The sequence below is a fragment of the Mauremys reevesii genome, linkage group 1 (assembly GCF_016161935.1).
Source record: "Mauremys reevesii isolate NIE-2019 linkage group 1, ASM1616193v1, whole genome shotgun sequence".
In the NCBI taxonomy this organism is placed as follows: domain Eukaryota; kingdom Metazoa; phylum Chordata; order Testudines; family Geoemydidae; genus Mauremys; species Mauremys reevesii.
The window spans coordinates 239,829,784-239,849,693 of record NC_052623.1 but is presented as its reverse complement, the minus strand read 5'-3'; the positions used below and the strand labels follow the sequence as shown (position 1 = coordinate 239,849,693).

General features: G+C 41.5%; 1 protein-coding gene across 4 annotated transcripts in view; it reads left to right on the top strand.

The window, feature by feature from the left end:
• The window catches only part of SSPN (sarcospan), a 47,836-nt gene that overhangs the window by 20,655 nt on the left and 7,271 nt on the right, over positions 1–19,910 (top strand). For 3 of the 4 annotated variants that reach the window (XM_039519004.1, XM_039519019.1, XM_039519014.1), the window contains one exon: positions 17,180–17,266. In XM_039519004.1, coding sequence (XP_039374938.1) covers positions 17,180–17,266 — 87 coding nt within the window. Of the gene's footprint in view, positions 1–16,866; positions 16,897–17,179; positions 17,267–19,910 lie in introns of those variants that run through there. The other variant, XM_039519029.1, reaches the window with a different exon arrangement.

Here is a 19,910-nt window from a genome sequence, read left to right as displayed (position 1 = left end):
CCATATTTCAAGTAGATGTATTCTTATGTGTTTGTACTAATTCTGAGCATTATTAAACCAATAGAACATAAAATCTTCCGCCAAGTAAATACATATTTAGGCACTTTAACAAAGAAAAGATTCTTGATGGAGTAGACCAATGTATCGTGTACCACATAAACATAAATCCTTATTATTTGAGGCTTATTTGACCTGAATTGTTATGGTTTATAGTATTCAGCTGCTGCACATAACAATTACATCTTTGTGTTAGAGATAATTTGATAAGGATTGCTGAGACGTAAAAGTCAAAGGCCCAATCCTGAAAAAGTTGGAATGATCAGGACCTGAGTTTCTAAACAGATAATGGGTGGTTTTAATTAGCCCTTTCCCCTTTCTTTCTCTTCTTCCAAAATATAGATCTAAAAGTTCAGTTATGTCTTGCAGGGTGCAATACTACCCTCACTTAAAGAAGAGAAATTTCCAATGGGACTTGCTCCATTACAAGGGGAGGGTAGAAGGGGAACAATAAACTAGGGCATGCAATATCTCAACTTAAAAAAATTAAGTGAACATGTCCTAAAGTTTCTGCAAACACTGATGGTCAAATTCTCTTCTCAGATCCACACTATGGATCTCCCAAATTTTGAATAACCTCTTCATTAGAAGGACAGATAAACAACCACAAAGATTCAGGGCTTGATCTGCAGCTGGAGTAAATTGGCATTGCTCCATTGAAGTCAGCGAGGGCATGCAAGTTTACAGCTGCTGAGTATGCTCCTTGATTTTCCTGTATGCAGCCAACATTATTAAAAAAAAAAAAGTGTAGACCCAAGAATCAGCACATAAAGCTGTGCTACCCTTCCAGAGGGACTCCCCAGCCAGACCAATGGTCACTGAGGTTTTGTGACCAACCCGTAACTCAGGTAATATTTGCCATGATTTATGAACTGTTTGCAGGAATTTGGACTGACATTTGGATGGGCGTGGGCTGGGTATAAATAATGCAAAGCTCAGTTGTTTTCATGGCTTCAACCTGAAACCAGGCAAAAATTGGTACGTTTACACTTTGAGTTTACCTAAAATTTCAAAGCAAAACTCAAGTCTGAACTAACACTGCTGGGTTTTGCACACATCAACCTGTCTGACTTGTGATAGATGGCAGAGCTCCCACAGACCCTGGGAACACAAGATTTTGGCTACATAATTCTTAGGATCTCTTTGCGTTGAGCTTTACAATCATTTCATCTTTCCAGCTATATAGAAGTCCTAAAGATTCTAAAGTAATGGGTGCCAATTTAAGAATCTAGCTCGAGTAATAAATAATAATGTGTTGGCTAGACTTGCATCTCTCAGTCTGTGGGTTGTTCCACCATGTTGGGTTACCAGCAGGTTTTGGTGTAGGCACATTCCTTACCAGCACAATTACATGTGCCACTGATTGGGTTTCTGCTCACACTGCCTGGTCTTGGAGTTGAATGGTGTGGTGACCATGAGACTGTTCTTTCTGATACGTGTGTTTCAGGGAGAGTGAGAAGTGGAGAGACAAGTGTCCGAGAGCTACTGAGAAAACACACACACCAAATGTGGGGGAGGAAAGATGCACACGTTTTCCATTCCCAGCAGCCAGGCTCAGGTGGAGGGGGGTGGGGAATGGCACTGAAAGAGAGAGGTGAGATTGAGAAATTGGACTGTAACTCCCAGCGGCCAGGAGAGACGATGTTTAAGTGGAGCTCAAGTGATGTCAGGAGTGGTGTGGGAGCCAATGCAAAGATATTGGTTCATGAGAGCTTAAAAAATAAAGAGGTAGCTGAGAAGTTGTGCCATTATTTGCTTAGGGTACGTCTACACTACGGGACTATTCCGAATTTGCATAAACCGGTTTTGTAAAACAGATTGTATAAAATCGAGTGCGCGCGGCCACACTAAACACATTAAATCGGTGGTGTGCGTCCACAGTCCAAGGCTAGCATCGACTTCTGGAGCGTTGCACTGTGGGTAGCTATTCCGTAGCTATCCCATAGTTCCCGCAGCCTCCCCCGCCCCTTGGAATTTCCGGGTTGAGATCCCAGTGCCTGATGGGGCAAAAATCATTGTCGTGGGTGGTTCTGGGTAAATGTCGTCAGTCACTCCTTCCTCTGGGAAAGCAACGGCAGACAAGCATTTCGCACCTTTTTTCCCTGGATTGCCCTGGCAGATGCCATAGCATGGCAATCATGGAGCCTGTTTTGCCTTTTGTGACTGTCACCGTATGTGTACTAGATGCTGCTGACAGAGGCGATTCAGCAGCGCTACACAGCAGCATGCTTTTGCTTTTGCATGACAGCAGAGATGGTTACCAGCCATACTGCACCATCTACCAATCCATAAATTGGTAAAAAGATGATCATGGCTACCAGTCGTTTTGCACCATTTGCTGCTGTCATAAGTGCCCCTGGCTGAGATCAGCCAGGGGCTAAAGTAAAATTGGGAATGACTCCCTGAGTCAATCCCTCCTTTTTGGTATCTAAAAATAGAATCAGTCCTGCCTAGAATATGGGCAAGTGTACTAGAGAACCACTGTATCAGAGAGCACAGCTGCTCTGTGTCAGATCCTGCAGAAATTATGAGCTGTATGCTATTCACAGGGGGTGCTCCTGCAACAACCCCACCTGTTGATTCCGTTCTTCCCCCAGCCTTCTTGGGCTACCATAGCATTGTCCCCCCACTTGTGTGATGAAGTAATAAAGAATGCAGGAATAAGACACAGTGACTTGTTAGTGAGAAATGAGTGGAAGGCAGCCTCCAGCTGCTATGATAGTCCAAACAGGACAGTAAGGAGTGTGGAGGAGAGGAGCCCAGCATCCCTCTGCTAGTCCAGGGGCAATTGAATCTTTTTTTTACACATGAAGGGTGGGGGCTGACAGAGCTTAGCCCCCTGTTGCTATGATGACGATGGTTATCAGCCATACTGCACCATCTATCAGGAAAAATTAGGGCCAGGCGCCCTTGATCAACCTGACGGATGCTAGTCAGCATGGTTACCAGCCCTTTTGCACTGCCCCATGTGCCAATAGGCTGATGATGGGGACGGGTACCAGTCGTTTTGCACCATCAGCCACCCATGGCGGGGGGGGGGGAGCAAGGATGTTGGTGTTCAGTGCTGCAGCATCGCGTCTATCTGCAGCATTCAGTAAAGATAGGGTGACATGTAAAAGAGTCAAGAGAGGATTGTTTTCCCTTTCACTTCTGGGGGTGGGTGGTGGGGTGCGTAAATTGCCGAGCTATGCCCTGACCCACCGCGGACACTGTGTTTGACCCTAGAAGCATTTGGAGCTCAGCCAAGAATGCAAATGCTTTTCAGAGAGACTGCAGGAACTGTGGGATAGCTTGAGTCCTCCAGTCCATGAGCGTCCATTTGATTCCTTGGCTTTCTGTTACGCTTGTCACGCAGCAGTGCGCTGAGTCCCTGCTATGGCGTCTGTCTGGAGATTTTTTAAAAATGTTTTTTAATTCATCTTCTGTAACGGAGCGCTGATAGAACAGATTTGCCTGCCCTTACAGCGATCATGTCCGCATGGTCCATGAGGGAGCTCTTTCTTTATTTTGATTTTTAACTGCATCGCCACACGTGCTGATCGGAGCTCCACGCTGGGCAAACAGGAAATATTCAAAAGTTCGCGGGGCTTTTCCTATCTACCTGGCCACTGCATCCGAGTTCAGATTGCTGTCCAGAGCGGTCAGTGGTGCACTGTGGGATACCGCCCAGAGGCCAATACCGTCGATCTGCGGCCACACTAACCCTAATCCGATATGGTAATACCGATATTAGCGCTACTCCTCTCGTTAGGGAGGAGTACAGAAACCGGTTTAAAGAGCCCTTTATACCGATATAAAGTGCCTCTTAGTGTGGACGGGTGTGGCATTAAATCGATTTAATGCTCCTAAAACCAGTTTAAACGCGTAGTGTAGACCAGGCCTTATATATGGTTGCACTGTGATGGATATGAATGTTGCTTGTTGGGACACTGGCTGAGAAAGGTTGAGAACCCGTGAGCCAGAGCAAAATTTGTCAGTGTAGCTCCCAGGACCTTTGCAGGTCGTCTGTAGGACAGAATATTCTGAGAACTATGCGTTGGAGCATTTGGAGATCCATTGTGTTAGAACACCCTGCATGCAGATATCCTGCTCACAGTCTTTTTGGTTGGTATTAGGCCAGTGTAGAGATTGGAGATCACGTATATGGGCATGGGATGGAGTGTGTCTTGCTCATAAAACAAATATGCTCCTATTCTGTAGCAGAAAATGCATCTTTCTGGAATTCCTTCATTAACGCAGAAATGAGCAACATTGCCTTTCTTGGCAGCGCAGCAGAACGGAAAGTGGTGGTGTAAAATATCAATGTGTGCTTGTTTTAGTAACATCCCACTCAAGTGCTCTTTTCAAAGGATTTGATTAGTGTTCAGATTCACCAACTGTTTAAGAACTGTAAAATATATTATCAAGACCAGGGTTTCTCAAACAGGGGTCGCCGCTTGTGTAGGGAAAGCCCCTAGCAGGCCGGGCCGGAGTGTTTACCTGCCCCGTCCACAGGTCCGGCTGATCGCGGCTCCCACAGGCCGCAGATTGCTGCTCTGGGCCAATGGGAGCTGCTGGAAGCGGCAGCCAGTACGTCCCTGGGCCCACACCGCTTCCAGCAGCCCCCATTGGCCTGGAGCAGCGATCTGCGGCCAGTGGGAGCTGCGATCAGCTGGACCTGCGGACGGGGCAGGTAAACACACCGGCCCGGACTGCCAGGGGCTTTCCCTACACAAGCGGCGACCCTTGTTTGAGAAACCCTGATCAAGACCTTTTTAATGAAGTTAAAGACAGTGGGCTAAATTCACCCCCAGTGTAACTCCATCAGAATTACACCCGGAATGAATTTAACCCCCTAGCTGTTGTTGAAGTATGACAGAAAAATGAAGGAAAACTGCTAATGTGTTAAATAGATCCTGACTGATTTTTTGCTTTATTAGTGGCAAAAGTATTTTCAGTTATGAACAGTGTGACAAAGTGCTTTAGTCCATTAGCATGAATGAAAGGGAACTTGTCTAGTGAAGCAACTAGAGCAAAATGTTCCTAGTGAAAACCAAACCAGGCAAAACTAGTGTGGATTCAGGTTTCATTACAAATTCAGAACTTGGCCTTGGTTTGTTGTGATAAGACTCCAGAAATCTGGAGCTGATGGGCTGTTTTCTGGTTCTGTGGTTACTGTGACACTCCCTTCACTCACCCTAGGCAATCAGTGTGGATGGAATCTGGGATCCATAGCACTGAAAGCACAGGCTTCTACTGCTGAACAACACAAGTAACATTATGGATTAGTAGCAGTAATAGGCTCTTACCTTCTGTGTGGACTAGCTGCTAGAGAGAGAAGTGATACACTTGACTGCGTCACACTAAAATTATTTCAAAATGAAACCAGGTGAAACTTAGCAGTTTCAGCTGAGTTTCATTTGAAATACAATCGATGCTATTTAGAAACCAAAGGAAATGTTCATGGGCAGAGTGTGTTGCTCTTCGAAGACTTCTGACAGCATGTTCGACACCTCGTACCTCTTAGACTTTGGAAGGCACTTCAGATTCTTAAACCTTGGGTTGAGTGCTGTAGCTATCTTTAGAAATCTCACATTGGTACTTTCTTTGCATTTTGTCAAATCTGCAGTGAAAGTGTTCTTAAATCAAACAACAGACATTGGGTCGTCATCCGAGACTGCCATGGCATGAAGCTAAGTATCCCCTCTCTGATGGTGGCAAGTAACAGATGCTTCAAAGAAAGATGCCCTATCTAAGATAGTGAGAGGTGACTTGAGTGGGTAATTATGGAATAACTTGCTCATGAGAAAAGTTTCTTCCTAACTTCATCTATTAGTGGTTGGCTTATTCCCTGAAGCATAAGGGTTTTTATTCCTCTTTTAAAAAGGTGCATTCTATTTAATGTAACTCTGGATATTCTCATTATCCATAAAAATGTGTAATCCTCTTGGCCTCAGTGATATCATGTGTCAATGAGGTCCACAGGTTACAAATGTGTTGCTTTTCACTCTGTTTACTCTTTTGATTACAAGGGTTATTTTCTAAAATTCCTGCTAACCAGACCATATAATAAAGCAGATGAGTAAAATTAGTCACCTGCATAAGTGTTTCCAGATGTGTCTTGGGTTAGGGCCCAAGATGCTCATTTGATCCAGATTTTCCTCTTTCTCAATCTCTCTGCAGACATTTTCAGCTGTCCTGCCTCTCCTAAATCAGCACCATATGTTTTCCAAAATCTGTAGGAAATTCTTGGAAGGCAAATATACATCATTTGACTGAGAGGCCTACCTGTTGTTAGGGCCACATTTTGGCTAAAATTGCAGCAGCAGCAACAACAAAAAATCCTCATAATGTATTAGGCAGAAAAAAGAGCAGATTAGCACAATCCATGGTTTAGACAGCTGTAGGAATAAAGTAAACCATGTTAATATATCAGTGTGACAATAACTAATGCAAACAACAACTGCAATTTATTTCTGACGTTCATATTTCCCCCAATTAGGTATATTACATCAACATCTTAATCATTACCAGATTGTATTCTGCTATCTATCCTCCATCTTTGTGTTGAGACCTTGTGTGATTAAAGTGTAAGAAAGTTACAAGCAACTTAAAATAATGGTGACTGGATAGAAAGGGCAAATCTGGTGGGCCTTACTTAGGGAAAAACACCAATGAATTCCATGGGAATTTGGTTAAAATAAAATCCTCTGGATTTGGCCCATAAGGAATAAGTGGATTGTGCATTATTTTTTTTTGCTTTTGCAGATCATATTTTTCTCACTTTGTTGCCATGGTTAGTTCAATGAGTATAATAGGTCTGAGGGATGTCATGTTTAGTCATGTAAAGCAGGAGGATGTTTGTGCTTCTGCTGCTGCCAGTCTGGCTATGCTTTTTGGAAAACAATCAACTTTTGTCCTTTTGAAGACAGGTGTGGCTGTTCAGCATGTGCCTTTGTTTTGGCAGTGAGAAATTAAGTTGGTGTTGCTGGATTTTTGCTGTGGCAGGTTGGAGGAAAGACTACTTTTTTCACTGCTTTCGTTCCACTTTTTAGATGACTAAGCTACGTAAAGAGTGGCATCTTGCATACTTTGTTGGAATCTACTCTGTGTACGTAAAGTGGGTATTCGTAGTTTGTCAGTCACCATAGTATTATTATCTCTACTTAATATTTGTTTTGTGGTATCGCCTTGAGTTCCCAATCAGGGACAAGTTCTCCAGTGCTAGGCACTGGGCACAATTAAAAGACAGTTTCTGTCCCAAATGTCTTACAAGCTATGGGCTATCGTAGGAAGGAATCATTGCAAGTCTAGTTCTAAGTAATTGTATTTAGGTCCCAGTATAGGGGCTGGTTCTGTTCCCATTGAAATCAACAAGAATTAAGTTGTTCACTTGAATAGTGACAGGCTCTATCTCTATTTTCGGTAAACAGACAATTTCAATAACCATTTTAATAGTAGTTTTGTTTAAAAACTTTGATTAAAAACAATTAAAATGGATCCATTTAGAAACCTGCTAGATGAAAAGAATGTTGACATTTTCCACAAATATTTTTTTTTTAAATTTTTCAACCAGCTCTAGTAAATATTTGTTTTCAGTGGTGTGTGAAATGTTTTGATATGTCAGAGGCTGTAGTAACCAAAATTAAACCTGTAACCTTTGTAAGTACATCAGAATCGGATCCAGGTATTTTTCTAGGCAGTACTTTTCGAAATTTAAACTCCTTCTGTGGATTCCTTTCATGCAGCTATCTGCTCAATGAGGGGTGTGTTAGCTCACACGGAAAATTCTGAAATAGGAACTTGAAATAAACTTGGACTGAAATTTGCACAGGGTTGAAGTGCTTATTCCTAGTTAGTCAAATAATTAGATCAGCTCTTATAACTCCTAACTACTATTCCATAATTCTTACCGAATCTGTTTTATTTGTGTAACAAATGCATATTGACTGATGATTACCCAGTGCTAAGGCTAGTGCATCTTACATTATATATTTAGTCAATAAGGCCTGGGAAGTCTGTTTCATGCTGGGATATTGCAATGGCTATTGAACCTTAGAATGTCAGATTTCCTTATGCTATTTTATAATCAACATTGGCAGCATCCATAACACACCCTGCTAGAACATAGTCACTTAAGGAGTCTTTAAGAATATTTACCAAAAGATGTTTATTCTATTGCACTTCATGGGCATAATTCAAAACTGATCTTTTAATAACACACAAAGAGAAACATGTAAAGTGTTTTCTCTCTAACTGTTCTGTACTCAAGTTTGCTTCAAAGAGACAGTCTGCCTTTTCAAAACTGAAATGTAAAGTAGATATTTGCAGTAATCCCCAAAAATCGAAGATTTGGGCAGGAGTTATTCTGTTTACCAATCAACATCAGGTCCTTGCCAGCTCCCTCTTCTTCATATCTTTGGTTAACAGAAATAATGTACTATTGTTGTTTAAAATATAATAATAATAATTAATAATAATAAATAATACTTAAGCCTTCTAAAATATCCTGTTCAAACCTTGCCTGAATCCTGACTTGATGTAATCCTTTTATAAATGCCCATTAACCGTGCTCTCCAACTATCCTTTAGTATATTATTTAGATCCCAGAGGAATCCTACAAAGTGTACGCAGGATGGAAATTCTTTTGAATGATACTTCTTCGTATTGAAAGATTTCTGAAGATGGGCCAGATCCTGCTGCTGTTCAAGTCAGTAGCTGTTTTGCCACTGACCTAATGGGATTTGGATGAGCTCCTTTTTCTTTTGGACTTGATTTACTGTAAAAGAATCCTAACTTATCATTAGATATCATGTTAAATAGAACCAGAGCCTTGTTCTGCTCTCAGTTGCACTAGTTTCAAATTGATGTAATCCTATTGGCTTGTACTAAGCTGCGCCAAATTTACACTCGCGTAAGTGAGCGCAGATCAGGACCATTGTGCCAAAAAAGGTCTGTCCCCCTCCCCCGCTGCCCAACCCTGTCAATTATTGCTGTCAGCAATAAAAATAAAACAAATAAATTGGAGACTGTGTGCAAGTCATAGGACCAGAACATAAATACACATGACATGGAAAGGAGTAAATAACACTGATGCTTTCTTTACAAATGTTCTCAGGCAATACTACTTAACCATGTCTTACAGAAATGACATGAAATACAACTTTTTACGGTAAGTCTTCTGCTTCACAGACATTCTGGAGGGACACCGCTGTGTGTTCAGAGATCCTGTCCTCCTAAAGGGAAATTGATGGAAGAACAGTTGGTAGTATTTGTTTCCCCATTAAAGCACAAACAAGAATGCTTTCATTCAATACCATTTTACAAATTTTTGGATTTGTATTTTGTTCCAATTCAGACGACCCCCTGCAGTGCTGGGAACCCAAACTAAATAGCATTGTGATAGTGTGTGGAAAATCAGGTTGTGAAACTACTAACGGAAGTCCGGCTCCACAGCTGGTGTAGACCAATGCAGTTCCATTGACTTTCCTGGAGTGATGCCAGTTTACATGAGCTGAGGATCCAGAAGAAGCAAAACCTACCAGTCTAGTTTCACTGGGAAAGCAGAGAGAATTCCCCCCAAAATAAACACATAGGATTAAAGAGAAACAAGTACCTTAGAGCCAAATCGTGTTCACATTATAGTCAATGCAGGTTTTCCCATTGATTTTAGTGTGGGGAGGAGTAATGGTCCTGGTCCTGTATACCATCCATCCTACGGTCATACAGACCTGATGTAATATCACCCAAGGGACTCTGGCTGTCCCACTGCTTGCTCACCAGTGAGCTTGGCTTCTCTTCTCTCCTCCCCTCCCAATATCATTCTTCAGCAAAACAAACAAAAACAAGGATACATAAAGAACTTGCAGTAGGCCCCACCAAACCAAATGAGACTTTGAATGAGAAGATTAAAGGAAGTCACAAGATGGGATCACAGATTCACATCTGACAAGGGCTAACCTAAGACATGGGAATTTCATAAACAAACATAGAACACTTCCATTCAAAGGTTTCAGAACCAGATTATTTTAAACATGTATTTAGAAGTTAAGAGAAAAACTTGACCAGCTGAAATCACTCAGTCTGTTGGGACCTGATCCAACATGGAAGTCAATAGAAAGAATCTCATTTAGTTCAATAGACCTTGGGTCAGGCTCTTAAAAATATAATTATAGAAGATGTAGGTTCTCTGGAACTAAAAGGTGAGTTACTACAATTTGAGATCAGAGAGAGTGAGAGATGCTGCAGACACTACTTTTGGAGGACTTTTTTTGTTTTTAATTTAACAAACAAAAATTTGAATCCCACGGTTACTGGTGACCATTCTGTCCTCTGTGCTGAGGCACAAAATTGTGGGATTTGAATGTTGGCATACCAAAGAATGCTATTGTATTCTTCCTGAGCACAGAGACTGCAATGAACATCAGAGGTAACAGGGTTAACTTTGGGACATCAAAATTCCAATAAGCATGTACCAAGAATACGGGGCAGCATTGAGAGTGCATTTTTCATGGTGTATTTAGCCTGTTAGGCAGCACTAAAGCTTTTAAAAATGTCTTATTTTTTCCTCTGCTTTCATTTACTGATATGATGAAAGTGTGAGTATTGTGGTTTTCAACCAAGGGGTACGTGTATCCCTGGGAGTTCTCAGAGGTCTTCCAGGCGGTACATCAGCTCATTTAGATATTTGCCTAGTTCTACAACAGGCGATATAAAAAGCACCAGCGAAGTCAGTACAAACTAAAATTTCCTGCGACTTGTTTATACTGCTCTATATACTATGCTCTGAAATGTAAGCACAATATTTATATTCCAATTGATTTATTTTATAATTATATGGTAAAAATGAGAAAGTGAGCAATTTTGCAGTAATAGTGTGCTGGGACACTTTGTATTTATATGTCTGATTTTTTTTTTTTTTTAAATAAGCAAGTGGTTTTTAGGTGAAGTGTAACTTGGGGGTATGCAAGCCAAATCAAACTCTTGAAAGGGTCACAGTAGTCTGGAAAGTCTGAGAGCCACTGCTATAGGTTCTACAGAGCACAAGCTGGAGGTCCAGGGAGAGCTGGTCACATGGTTCTAGCTTTGGCTCCTGCAGGATTAGGGTTAGGTGAGCTCTCTGGTGAGGTGCTAAGTTCTCTCACCGAAGTCACACTGAAGTTGGGGATTTTAAGCACCTCACAGGAATGTTGAATAACTCGTAGGGCTGAGCCCACCCTGAAGAGCAAAAGCAGACAATTAATTCCATTTAAAAAAAATACTTGTTGCACTAGATTCTGAGTTCAGAGCAGGGACTGTCCTTTGCAAATGACTGAAAAGTGCCTAGCATGTAGTAAGTGCTACTGCAAATAAATAATACTGCTAATAAAGACTGTGACAGTACATAAATACTTTCCTATTACTGTTCTGCATAAGCAATTACTGTCATTGCCGCGGGGCTGAAATGCAATCACAAACAGATAGAGAGATGTGCTGTTTGTTAAGATGTAGTCCACAGTATGAAAAGTTTGAAAGCCTCTGCTCTACCCATGCTATTCAGGCATACAGGAAATGTTGCCGACTACTGTTCAACTCTGCAGTCTTTGCTAATGACATAAAAAAACCAGCCGACGTCTTGTAACATAGAGGATAGGTGGTATTTAGATTCAGGATCCTATCCCTACAAGCCTAAACCATCCTTTTTGAGAGATGACAGTGGTTACTTATGATATAAGTAGAAACTCACCCTGGAGATCACTGATCAAATTCTATCCTCACTTTGGGCCTGATCAAAAGCCCACTGAAATCAGTTGCAATTGCAGGTGGTCAACACATCTCAGGATCTGGCCTGCAAATATTGTCCAAGCTACTTAAAATGAGTAAAATTAGTTTTCTCCTGTATTGTTAGAATCACAACACAATGGCTCATGCAGGAGAAACAGAAAATAAAATGTGATCACAAATTGGAGGGGAGGCTTAGAGGTTATTTACATGTAAAGCAACACTGACTCAACTAAAGTTAGTTAAAGAGGTGCAAACTAAAGAATTGTCACGTTCAGGGTGGTTTTGAGGATGAGTTCTCACTCCGTAGGAAATGCCTCGTGTGGCCAGTGTAGTATACTTGCCTTCTCATGGTGGAGATGTTCTTAATTGAAGATGTGGGTTGAAAGGCTGGTGTCTGGTGCCTTATAACTAAGGGTACGTCTATACTTACCGTCCGGGTCAGCGGCTAGCGTTCGACTTCTCGGAGTTCGATATAACGCGTCTAATCTAGACGCACATATCGAACTCCGAACGCGCTCCCGTCGACTCCGGAACTCCACCACCGCGAACGGCGGTGGCGGAGTCGACGGGGGAGCCGCGGACTTCGATCCCGCGGCATCTGGACGGGTGAGTACTTCGAACTAAGGTAGTTCGAGTTCAGCTACACTATTCACGTAGCTGAACTTGCGTACCTTATTTTGACCCCCCCTCCCCTTGGTGTAGACCAGGCCTAGGTTGCTCCAAACAGATGGAGCTCATTAGCTGTAGTAGGCATTCCACCTATGAGAAGGGAGTCCAATTTCAAAGTGAGAACATGGGGCCTGGCCAGCCAGTTTGTAAAAGTTGTGCCACACACACATACTCCCTGAAGATGAAGACCAAAGAGCATATCAGTACAATGCTAGAGCATCCCTCAGAAGTGATATGAGACTGCTCTGCTTGACAGCTGTGGAAAATGGAAAAAGATTACCATGTTCTGGGTGCATGTGGCTAAAGAAATGAGCTAAAGAACTATGTGTGGTTCTCCTGAATGTGGGAACAATGACTGGCAAATCTAGAGAAGTTGCTGAGATCGGGAAAAGAAAGAGTGCATATTGTCTGTATACAAGAGACCAAATGGAAGGGGTTGGAATCCATGAACATCAAGAGGGTTTCAACATATGGCTCAATATCAAGTTACAACATTTGGCTCAGTATCATGGCTCAATAGGAAGTAGAGATAGTGTAGGAATAATCAAAGCAGAAATATTACAGGATAAGGAAGTGCAAAGAAAGAGTGAAAGTTAGAAATGGCATTGAACAGAAAACAAATATTTCATGTTACATGCAGATACGTATGCAAGTCATACAATTGAGGAAAAGGAGGAATTCCAGATAGCTCTGGACCAAGTGACAAATAAAGTACCACAAGCTGAGAACTTGATTATCAGATCAGATCTCAACAGACATGTGGGAGAACACAGTGAGAGCTATGACGATTGTCACAGAGGATAAGGCTTTGGAACCAGAAATGAAGTTGGTAGAAAATCTTAGTTAGCCAGAGCCCATGGCCTGATTATTGCCAATACATGCTTTTGTAAAGAAGGCGAAGCACTTAATTACGTACAAAGAGCTGTTCCAATAGGTCTCAGATCAATTTCTTCCTGACAAGAGGAAGAGATCTCAAACGCACGAGAGGCTGTAAAGTGATCCCAGGACAGCAGATTGGGGAGCAACCTAGATTTGCTTCTAATGGACTTCTGAGTGAAAAGGTTAGTGGGGGACAAAAGATGAGTTGTGGAAGAAAGAATAAAGTGGTGGAGGCTCACAGATAGGGAAGTTAGAGATGTAAGGATGAGGTTCTACAGAGATTGGACATGTCCAAACTGATGAGTTTTGGGGGAAAATGTCCAAACATATCACAGAAAGTTCACAAGCTGCCCATGGCCAGATGAAAAATGGGAAACTTCTTGGCAAAGAACTGTGGTGGTGGTGGTCCAACAATGTGCAGGAGGCGGTAAAGAAGAGGAAGGAAAGATTTGAGCGATGGCAGAAAATAAGAATGGTGGAAGGTTCTGAGAAATACAAGTTGGTACAGAAAATATCAAAAACAGCAGCTGGAGAAGCTAAAGGTCAGGCATTAAAAGCGTTATACGCGGGACTACTAATGAAGGAAGGGGGAAAAAGGAATATATATAGATTAGCCAAGATCAGGCAGAGAAGAGCAGAGGACTTGGGAGCTGTGAAGTCTATCAGAGATTAAAATGAAAGAGGAAGATCAGTACCACAACATGTAGAAACCCTCAAGGGAAGTATGCTCAAGCAACAACCTCGTAAGATCTATCCCCATGGTGGAGACTCAGACAGCGTTAATGATGATGAAAGGGGGGAAGACAGTGGGATCAGACAGTGTACCAATTGAAGCATTTAAAGCGTTAGGCCATGAGGGAGTGATGGTGAACTTTTTCTGCTTAATTTTCCATCTTGGAAAAATGCCTGATGAATGGAGGAAGAGCACATTGGTCCCTATCTTCAAGCATAAAGGAGATGTGCCAGAATGTAATAATTACTGACTCAAGTTAATGAGTCACATGATGAAATGGCTGGGGAGAATCATTGAGAAAAGACATCAGGAGGAGCTGGAGCATCAAGTAATCAACAACCAATTCAGGTTTATGCCAGGAAGGTCAACGATGTATGCAAGGTTTGTAGCCTGAATATGGCAGGAGGAACTCAAGGAACTGAGTGGTGTGGATTTGAAGGTTTATGACAGAGTTCCTAGGCAATTGTTATGGTGATACCTTCTGTTACGCAATCTGCCAGAGACATATGTTCAGACTATCATGGACACGTACGAGGGTAGCACAACAGTAGTGAGAAGCAGCTGTGTCTACAGTAAGTCCTTCACTGTAAGGATAGATCTACATCAAGGAACAACCTTTACCCCTTTCCTATTTGTGATTGTAATGGACCCCTTGATGCAGAAGACTAGGGGAGAGATTCCATGCACCATGCTTTTTGCCAGTGATAGTCTTATGCCATGAACATAAATACAAACTGAAAAGAGGCCTCAAACTATGGAGGGCATTAGCAGACAATGGCTTATGAATCAGATGACAAAAGACTGAATACATACATTTCATTAAGGGGAACAACAAGAAGCCAATCAACTCTATATCATCTAGCTTTAAGTTTGTGCAATGATTTAAATACCTCAGTTCAGTGTTGTCATGATGGGAATTTGGTTGTGGATGTTAGAAGCCTTATGAAGTGCATTTTGGTATAAATAGAGGAAATTCTCTGTGATAAGAATATGCCAAGTAAACTAAGACCAAAGTGTATAAGATCATGATTAAGCCAGCCATGATATACAGTCTGAGTATTGGCCCATGAAGAAGAGAGAAGAACAATTACTTCACACTGCCAAAATGAGTGCTCCAGTGGAATCTGGATAAGATGAGAACTGATAGGTTATACAACTGAACAGTACTAGCCATGATGCACATAGCCCCTATTGCTGAAAAGCTGAGAGAGTATCAGCTGAGATGGCTGGGTCACGTGAGACTACAAGATGTGGGCTATGTTGGCCAGAGAGCACATGAGATGTAGTCCCAGGACAAAGATCACAAGGAGAACCTAGAGAAAGGTGGTTTGAGACACTGAAGGAGGGCATGAAGAAGGCTGGTTTCAGTTTGGAAAATACACTTGGAGACAGACTTGATGGGACAAGGTGATCCCCGATTGATGACACAAGGTGAAGAAGAAGAAGAGTTTAACTTTTGCAAAAAGTTTTGTGTGTAGGATCTTAAATCCATCTACACTGGGCTTATATCAAATTACATTTACATTGATTAGGACAGGTTTTAAGCTAAACAAAATAAACTTCTTTTAAACTAAATATAAGTGAGTCCAAACAAGGGTTTGCTTTGGTTTAACAAAATTCTGGTTTTAAAAATGGAAACTGGTGAAACTTCTGTGCATAGACAAGCCTCTAAACAAAAGACTACATTCTGGTATGTCTCCTGGGAAGAGCGCTGGAAAAGGGAGTGGAGCATAGCAACTAGCTGAAGGTTTTTCTGAACCTTTCTGCCTGCGAAGGGCAAATAAGGGATAGTGGCCCATGGGACGTCAGGGAGCGCACTAAGCAACCAATGCTTCAAAAAGAAACCACTTCTGCTCATCTGCACCTGCTAGTAGCAGATGTTCAAGGAGAATGGCGAGATGGCTATGCCCCAACTCTCCTGTCTACCCCAGACATATCTGTGGAATGTCATTAGAGACACTAGCTGGCCTACATGGAATTTTAGGAGTAGTAGGGGCAAAATTTTGCCTGGATCCTGTGTGTTCTCTTCTCTACCTACACAGGGCTATCCAGAATTCCATCCCAAAAGTTAGTATCCCTCTCTCTAGTATCTGAGCACTTTCCATGTAAAACCAATAGCCAAGCCCATTGTAGGCTTGATGGAATCTCTGGCATTTCTCTCTTTTTGAGTTATGGTTGTGTTGAGTTAAATTTTACAAATAAACTGTCTAGTTTACTATATTAGCTGAACGAAGTCCAAAATGTAAACAACAAGCATGAATGGAGCCATATAAACCAGGGGTTCTCAAACTGGGGGTCGGGATCCCTCAGGGGGTTGTGAGGTTATTACATGGGGGGGTCGCGAGCTGTCAGGCTCCATCACAAACCCCGTTGTGCCTCCAGCATTTATAATGGTGTTAAATATATAAAAAAAATTTAATGTATAAGGGGGATTGCACTCAGAGGCTTGCTATGTGAAAGGGGTCCCCAGTACAAAAGTCTGAGAACCCCTGTTATAAACTAAGGCCAAAGTTTCCAAATCTGAGTGCCTAAAGTTAGGCCCTAAATATTTAGCCCGCTAAATAAGAATCTTGATTTTCAAAAATGGTGAGCCAAGCAGCTCCCATTGGCTCCTGTTGGAGTGGTGAGTGCCCAACACCTCTGACAACCAGGCCATTAATTTAAATACCTTAATATGGATTGAGGGAGACTAACTTTAAGAGTTCAAATTTTAAAACTTTCAGCTAAATTTGAAGAAGATGCATGTCCCAGTAGTTAGAGTTCTAGCCTTGGACTTGTGAGACCTGCTTATTCACAGACTTCCTCTTTGACCTTAAGTAAGTCATTTAGCCTCTCTGTGCCTCAGTTCCCATATGTAAAATGGACATAACAGCACTGCCCTACCTCACAGGGGTGTAGTGATGATACACATTCCTCAGAGGGGTGTTGTAGGATTGTGAGGCACTCAGGTTCTATGGGGCCATATAAGTACCACCGCTAAGTTATTACATTTTAAAACTTATTTTATTTTAAGGTGCTGCTAATACAGATAGGACATTTTTGTTTGGAAAAATAAGATCTTTATCTTGACATTGTCCCTTTAAATCTCCTCCTTTGCAGGTCTGTGTGGTGGCCTTAGTGGGAATGGTGATGCTTTGTGTTTCATATCAGCCTGAGGAGAAGACATGTTTCCAGTTTGCCATAAAGGTATAGTATTTTTTTTTTAAATCTTGCCATTGTATATATAAATCACAAGTTGCTGTACTGGATAATTTCCCCATATAAAAGAAAGCCAGATTGTGCTTGAAATTTGCAAAAATGTAACCCTTAGATTGGCAGTCTAGAAAATGCCAACAATCAAACAAATGCTTAGGAGGATTTATACTATACCCCGACTGTCTGCAGTCTGTATAAAAGAGGAATTCTAGGTCAGGATATGCTGATAAATACTTTATTTTCTGGTAAGAGCCCATTTTATCTGCAACATTTTGGGGACTATCGAAGACATTTGGATAAATGGGCTCAAGGGTTCAAAAACTGAGGAGGTTACTGGGTAAGGGGAGACATCACAGTTATCAGGATAAGCAAGAATTTCATATTAAAGGGATTCAGATAAATAGAGGCTTTACTGTACCTATTTCTGACATTTTATGATTGATTTCAAGTCCCGCCTAGTATGCAGTTTCCCCCTTACCAGAAAATTAGATGCTGACTGCATGTGCATGCGCAAGTTAAAAGGCTTGGGGGGAAGACCCCTACTTGCCCGCCCACCCACATACCAAAGATACATAGTAAACCCATCTAAACTATGTAGCCTTGCTTCAAATTGTGCCAGGTATCACAGACATTTAGTCAGTGTTCCAAGGATGAAATCCACCCCTGTGCATAAGAGCAACACAAGGACTATGCACCACTGATGTGCCATTTAAGTTCTCAAAACAGCACTTGCGTGGTATTTATGGTGTTCAATGACCTTATATTGACCCTCTGCATGAAGATGAATTTCACTCTGAGGCGCACCAAAAAATTTTTCCAGTGGGAGTGTTGTAGCAGCTTTTCTCCAGATTACTTTTATTTCTAAGACTCTTGTTGTTATTGTGTTTGGTGTGGAATAATAAGTGGAAAGAATTAAATGGAAAAGGAAAATGAATAAAAGTCAAGGGGAAGATTTGAAAAGACACAGGAGGCATAGCTACCTCCACCCACCAGCACCAGATAGCACTTACAGTGGTATAAAGGGCAGCTCTGACATCCTTTAACCCTTCTTCATGGGCTTATAGTCCAAGCTGCTCTCTCTTAACTTCTGCAGGTTTTTGGAGTACTTTCTATGGAATCTGACTGGTTTAATCCTTAATAGTACAGGACTTTCCCATGCAGGACACAATGGATCTTAACTGAGTTGTTGTTTATTTCCTTGACATGTAACAAAAATACAATTTTCTTATCAGTAAATATTTTAAAACCTTTTCTCCTTTGGGTTCATCATGTAGGAAAATGTATGTGACCTGCCATTCACTGTACCTAATCATGGTATGTCACTTCCCCCATTCCTTCCTTTCTCCTTCTATTTAGATAGTAATCACAGGGCCTATATATCTCTCAAGTGGTGAAAAACATTTGTCCGGGGACAAATTCCAGCTCCTTGGCAGAACTCCCTAAGCAGTTGTATTTGCTGTTTTGGAGTTGCCTCTGGGTCTGTCATGTGATTAGCCTGCTGATGGGATCCGTGCACTCGCTGCTTTGTGCTCCTTCCCAGGCAGCATGTTCTTTGGACTCACCTTTGATATTTAGACATGTGTTCATTTTCATCTGTTTGCAAAGAAAATTCCTCTGCAAACACCATGTGAGGATAATAGCTATTTGTGGATTGCCTAATGCCCCCATATGACTCTGTGCATCTCCACTGATTGCTACAGGGGCTGCCTGGAGATTTTTGCATTTGAAAGGAAACCTCAGATTTCCTTCATGTATGGCATCATTTTAATCAATGTATTTATTTTGGTGCATAACATGCAAATACATGTGACTGTACCAGCAGTACTATCTAGATTATTTATTTATTTGATGCCACTTTACATTCACTTTCTGTAGGTGTTGATATCTGCATGTAGTGCAAATCAATGCAGAATCAGACCCGTGGTACATACAGGCTTAAAAATTCATGTAATGGGGTCATAGTCTACTCTCCATTCCATTCAATGGGGTTGCCACAGATTTACATCAGGATAACCGATCAAAATTGGTTCCCTCATGAATAGCATCATTAATGCAATTATCTGTTGCCAGCATGCTTTTCCCTTTAAAAATGTTTGTCATCTTCTGAAATATTATCACATGCTCATAAATTACCATATATCTTTGTGTAGAGGCTGCCCTCAACTAGTAGCTGTCCCCTTTACCATGCAGTTTTTAATAGGAGCTGCCCTCATTTTGTACATTCACTTTTACTGTGGGCCTTTTACCATGAAAGCTTCAGGGGGAATGTAATTAAATTTAATAAAAGCTACCTTCATTTAGAAATTGCCCTAAGTTTAAGGTTGCAGGGAGAGTCATTAAATTTAATAGAAGCCATGGCTTCTAAATGAGGATCTGGATATCTTAAATTCAGTTATTTTGGGGACAGAAGGGATATATTGCTTTGATATCTCCTATAGCCCTACTATTTTTTCCCCCAAACTGGCACATATAGGGGAAGATAGATCTACAGTGTGAATCAAAGACAAATATAGCCAGAGAGTGGATTTTATCAAAACATACATCCCTAGAGCTTCACAGTCATAAAAAATGCTTATGTATTGATAGTTTGCTTATGGTGCAGAGGTTAAAAAAAATAATAATAAAGCCTCTTTAT